At 31.7% G+C, this 6,146-nt stretch overlaps 1 protein-coding gene across 1 annotated transcript in view; it reads right to left on the bottom strand.

Annotated features, from left to right (window-relative positions):
• Positions 1–6,146, bottom strand: part of LRRC40 (leucine rich repeat containing 40) — a 56,952-nt gene that overhangs the window by 45,732 nt on the left and 5,074 nt on the right. The window contains exons 2-4 of the mRNA XM_012652675.1: positions 3,630–3,811; positions 2,490–2,563; positions 424–553 (exon numbers count right to left, since the gene is read on the bottom strand). Coding sequence (XP_012508129.1) covers positions 424–553; positions 2,490–2,563; positions 3,630–3,811 — 386 coding nt within the window. The remainder of the gene's footprint in view (positions 1–423; positions 554–2,489; positions 2,564–3,629; positions 3,812–6,146) is intronic.

Genomic DNA, 6,146 nt, shown 5'->3' with positions numbered 1-6,146 from the left:
GCTATTTTGAAAAATAGGGAAAAGGCAGGCCTTGAAGGCACTAATATTATCTGAACACTCAGAGGGCAAAAGGGCCATTGATAATATAAAGGAGGAAATAAGAATGAGTATAGAAAAGATAATAAAGACAACTCTCCTCTATTTCTGCTAAGCTGTAAAAACCTCTGAATAATAAGGTCATTCTCATTACACCTTTCCCAAACTCTGTTCCTTAATTAAAACTTAAAGTTGATTTCATAATATAATAAAAACAAATTTACAATTACTATTTTAGCAATCTAATTGAAATGCAATTTCTGATAATCAACTCATAAAATCAGCTGTCCATGTTCCCACAACTTCAACCATACATACAAACTTCTCAGCTTGATGAAAAACTCCACCAGCCCCAAATTATACAAAAATTGGAAAATAACAACTTACTAGATCTTCTAAATTGGAAAGTTGTTCAAATCCCTCTGATACGCAAGTTAGTTCATTATGCTGGAGATATAGCCCCTTCAGATTTCTTAGGTTTGCGATTTCTTCAGGGAGTGTTTTCAGTTTGTTATGGCTATTCATTGATAAAATAAATGCTGAATAATTTAGTGACAACACAATAAATACTTATAAAAGGCATTTTTGCTAACCAACTACATGGGCTCATTACAAAAATGAAATATGGTTACTAACTTAAGTTCCTATCAAAATTCACACCCTAAAAATTTACACTCATTAAAATAACAGTAATTGACAGTAACCAAATTGGGGTTTCAAAGAAAAACAACAAAGAAATAAAGGTTTTTAACCAAACATGAATAATTTGTGAACTTTTGAATACTTGCTTATAATGAACTCACAATTTTACATGCAATGGGAAATGACATACGAGACTCGATTTTTTATACTGTATCTGACATTTAGAATTTTGGCAAAATATGGACAAACATACAACATAATGGAGTTACATCTTATATGGAAATTAGGTTTTAAACCTCGCATTCAAGGCAAAAACAGCTAGTTGTTTTTGAGGGTCTGGTATTTTAAGTTGAATGTAATATACAATTCCACTCTTCCTTGTGCTTGGTCTTAACTTTTCAGTTTAGCCCTTCTGTACAGATATTCTGCTTAATTATTTAGGAGAAGTCCCAAATCACTGGGGGTGATATACTCCCTGATAATTAAGAGATGACTGAACTAGTTCCTAGGTTTATCACAACTTACCTATTCATTTATGAATTCCACTCTATTTTCATGCCACATACAGTTACTTCACAAATAACAGGGAAGAAATGAGAAATATAAGGGGCTTGCAATAACCCTAAATTACATTAGAATAAAACTAGCTGGAACAAAAAAGCCAAAAGTTGTCTTCTAAAATAAGAACCAATAAAACTGTTAAAAGTCAGATATTACTGTTGGTTACTTAGCTGAAATCTTTGCATATTTGATAGGGATCTAGTTGGACAGGGATGTAATTCTAGCTATATATTTCTCCTTCTCTTTTTCTTACCTAATTACTCCATTCTAAGATTCATACTCTTTTAAGTTTTGGAATCTAAAACTAAAGCCACCCCCACTCTGTATTTACTCCCTCTTCTCTTCCTCTCAACTCTCCTTACTCTTATTCCTTTGACTTGTAAGGGCTGAAGAGGCTTTAATATAGTTCTAAACAATTAGTACCTTTTTATGTATAGATATTTTTACTGATTTATGGTAATTTTACATTTTTTTCCCCAAATGAGGACTGTTATCTGAAGGACTATTTTTCTTCTAAATACTTAGCTTACCTCCAGAAAATAGATTTCACTATGTTAAATAGTATCATATCTATTTTATAAGCCACAATTTTTCAAACTATGTTGTAAGTACTTAAACTGTTTCTTCTCTCAAATGATGTCTCCCTTTATCTCCTTTCCCATAATCTATGTCTATACAACACAGAAAAGGCAAAGTTATTCTTTCTTAAAAGTCTGGGTGTGTATTAGAGGGCAAACACAGTTAGCTAGAGCCTTAGCTGCCTACCATCCCATGTACCTATCCATGATAGTACTAGAAATATATCCATAGAATCCCAGGAGTCCTTGGAAAAATTTAAAAACTACTACTAATAAAAGCCATGAAATTTTTCATCATTAATGAAAGAATAGTTTTATATTTCTCTCTTACTGTTTAATACCTAGATACTTCTTAGACTATTAAGCTAACTTAAAAGTTGAGATAAAAGCAAAGGGGTTTACTAAAATAATCACCACTAAAAGTTGCTTCATAAAAATAATACAAAAGCATTTTTAAAAATCAACTGGCCTTAAATTCAGAAAACCAGAAATCATGTAGGCAATTCTAAAACCAAATATACAGACAAATTAAAAACTTAAAGTTTTTATTCTGCTTTAACTACTTTCTAAGATAATATAAAGATATTGTCTAATGTTAGGAAAAAACTGAAAGAATATTAGATTTACACCATTATAATAGCAATATTAGAAATAAATAAGCTTAAATTTTACCTGACATTAAGTTTCTGAAGATTTTCTAGCTCTCCTATAGCAGAAGGAAGGGATGTCAGCTGATTGTCATGTATCTAGAAGTTATCAAAAGATAAAGTCAATATTCTTAGTCTTAGAATTAACAATATATGAACTTGGCCATTGTACAAAATCATTCACCAATAATTCCATTCTTTTCATTCAATGGCAATGAGTAGGGGATTGGTAATTTGTTCTGTGTGTAGAAGATTTTGAAATTGTCCAAACTGCTGTTCAGAAATCATGAAGTGTTAAGTCACCAATTTTAAATATTACAGTTAAAAAATTTTTTACCTCATTGAGTGGAGTTTCAATTTCAAATAAGAGATTAAAGAGTAAGAAACTAACAACAGGCCTCTAATGGTATGATTTATATCAACATATGAAAATTATATGAAAAAGGAGAGAGGGACTTTTCTTGTTCTCACAGAATCATATTGTTTTTAAGGTAGAAAGAACCTTAGAGTAGGCCAATCCATCCATTTACAAATGAAGAAAATAAAGAGTTCTCTAAAAATTTAAATCCTACTTTTCTACACATAAATTGGAGGATTTTTGATGTTGCTAAGTAAAGTACACCAGAAGTCTGTAGATTCTGAAATATACTACTCATGCTTCACTTTACTGCATGACCTGGTACCTAGAGACTAAAATGAGTCCCTGAATAAAAACACAAAAATATAATTTCAGTAATTTAACTCAATGAGGTTGAAGGCAAAGAACAACAAAAAAAAGCTATCCTAAGTACTTGCTTTAATGTCTAGAATAATAATTATCAAAATAAGAAAAAAGATGAGGAGAAGCAACCACTTATTAAATACTGTTTGTATGTATTAACTCATTTAATTCTACAAACAATTTTTAAAAGTAGGTAGTAGTATCAGTCCTGGTTTATAGATACAAAGACACAGACAGGTAACTTTCCCAAGGTCACACAGCTATTAAATGGCAGGGTCACAATTAGAAACTTGGTGTTCTGACCCTGCACTCTTAACCATTATGCTATGCCTAACATAATAATTTCTACCAAGTCAACATGAAACGTTTTCTGCTTACCAAAACCTAAATTTAGCTTTTGAATCCCTTTGACTAATAACCCATATTTATAGTCAGTCAACTTACATCAAGTACAGTCAGTGCCGGCAGGAGTCGAAGGTCATCTGTAAGTGACTGAAGTTTATTGTTTGATATGATTAGTTTGGTCAAATCCGTCTGCTCCCACCATCGTTCAGTAGCACTGAATGAAAGGTTCTGATTAGCTTCCTCAGGGATATCTACATTTATTCTCCAGACACACTGAGGCACTATTTCCACCACCACAACACCACAAAAAAAAAAGAAAAGAAAAAATGAAAACAAGAAGTAGATACTAAGTAGCAGCATACTTTTGTAATAGCTATTCAGTTTATATATTGAAAACAATTTCTGAAACAAATTTCAAATACATCAGAGTAATAAACTGTAACTATAGTGAAAGTTGATTTTATTCAAAAACAGACTATAATATATATTTCACATATTAACTCTCACTTCATTCAACTTCAACTTCATTCAACTTTTCTACTAGGTATATACACTGCACAGCACATATATAAGACAAATAAATAAGGGACCCTACCATTACACTAACAGACTAAGAGAGAAGGCATGGAAATCAACATCTATATGTAACGTTAAAATTTTTATAAGAGAAGTATATACTAAGGCTCAGAAAGGGCTTGTAATATTATCTAATAATAGCTAACACTTACAAATACTTCTAACATCCTAACTCATTTAAACCTCATGACAAATGTTAGGTAGGAGCTATTACTATTCCCATCTTATGGATGAGAAAAATGGAGCACAAAGAGAACATATAATTTGCCCAGGGCTGCACAGCTAGTTAAGTACTAGGGATGTGATTCAAACCTTGGCAGGGCTATACTGTTTTGCTTTCCATTTATATTTGGGAGAAATATCTGACTCAGGTGGCTACTCTCTATTTTACCTGACATGTAGTTTTATTTCTCACCCCACCATACAACATTGTGTTATGCTATTGCAGCAAATCATAACTTGTGTAATACAGCAAATAAGACTGTATAAGTTCAACAGGGAGAGTCCACATTGTCACCACAAAACTTGAAGATCTGAAAGTTTCTATAGTACTGTAGCACAACTATTTTAAATAATCCTTCATTCTTTGCAAAAAGTAGGACTATATATAGGGATGACGTAGAATTTTGAGCTCTACATCAAGGCAATCACTGGTTATGCCCTGCTGTCACTATCATTTCAAAACCACCAAAGATTAAATGGAAAGATGTAGTCAAAGATGCAAATTCAAGACACTGAACAGCAATTCTGAATGATTAATCTCATATAATGTTACAGAAACAAAGCAAAGCCCCTGAAAACCATGAGACTTACACTCACTCAAAAATTAGCTACCTATATTCATATTAGAATAAATTATAAGATCCCTCTCCTACTCCATATTTCTAATTAGGTATTCTCTGCTTCTCTACTCATCTACCACTGAATCTTCAGCAAACGAGACTAACACAGAAAATGAAACCACCTACATTTCTGTTTGTAAATCGAGGTTTATTTTTAAAGTGAAGCAAAACAAAATAATTTCACTCTTCCCAAATGACTGAAAGCCAAAGCACCATTAAATTTATCATTATTATTTTGGTGTATACGTATGGATAGTTGAGTGGGAATGAGAAACATAAATCAGCCAGAAATTGTCGTGAATTTACTGACATGAAATTTGCACACAATACAATAAAAATAACTGTTACCCATCAACTACCTTAAATGAGTGTTAATATTTTATCATTATTATTTCAGATATTTTTGTTACCAAACTTTGTCTTTTTGGAAACTATCTAGACATGGATAATTGTTAAGATTATATTGTTATTGAACATACATCAATTTGCTTCTCTTTGAACTATGACTTTCTACTCATTCTTTTTTCCATTAATTGTTTGTGAGGTATCCCAATTCCTTCCACAACTCATAGCATCAAGATTCATGTCACTATCGTACCCCTCCATATGAAGAACCACTAAAAGGTACATATTGGTCCTAATTACTGAGGAATTCTGTGGAGCCATCCTAAAAGTAGTTTAGCAATATATGAAACAGAAACTACAAGGTAAAAATGAATGTCAATAGCATATAAATGGGAAAAAAATTTACTATGGAGGTGGGTATTATGTAAAATTTCAAACATACACGTAAGTTTAAAGAAGAGTATGATGAAATAAAACTCCATGTACCCATTACCCAGCTTTAAATATCAGCTTTAACACCTTTTACTTTTCCTCAGTTTTAAACACCCTATAACGTTCCTACCTATTCTGCCATGGTCATGCAACCAGAAAGCAACAATCAATAACTCCTTAACAACTCCATTTTCATTTTCTCTAATCCAGTGAAAAAGAGCTGCAATATTTATATTGAACCAAACTGATGATATATGCTCCTAAAAAGCATTGTCATTTAAAATTTCTAGAATATTTACAACGTTCTTCTTTGAAGTTGGTTATTAACAATTATTTCTCTGTGAGAATACCTTTCTAAATAAGTTATAGAAGTGACACTCAGAATGACTAAAAATTGCCAACATTGCTGAAATTATAATTT

The sequence above is a fragment of the Propithecus coquereli genome, unplaced genomic scaffold (genome assembly GCF_000956105.1).
Source record: "Propithecus coquereli isolate 6110/MARCELLA unplaced genomic scaffold, Pcoq_1.0 Scaffold396, whole genome shotgun sequence".
NCBI lineage: Eukaryota > Metazoa > Chordata > Mammalia > Primates > Indriidae > Propithecus > Propithecus coquereli.
The sequence above is the reverse complement of the archived record's forward strand: the minus strand, read 5'-3'. Positions and strand labels throughout refer to the sequence as shown.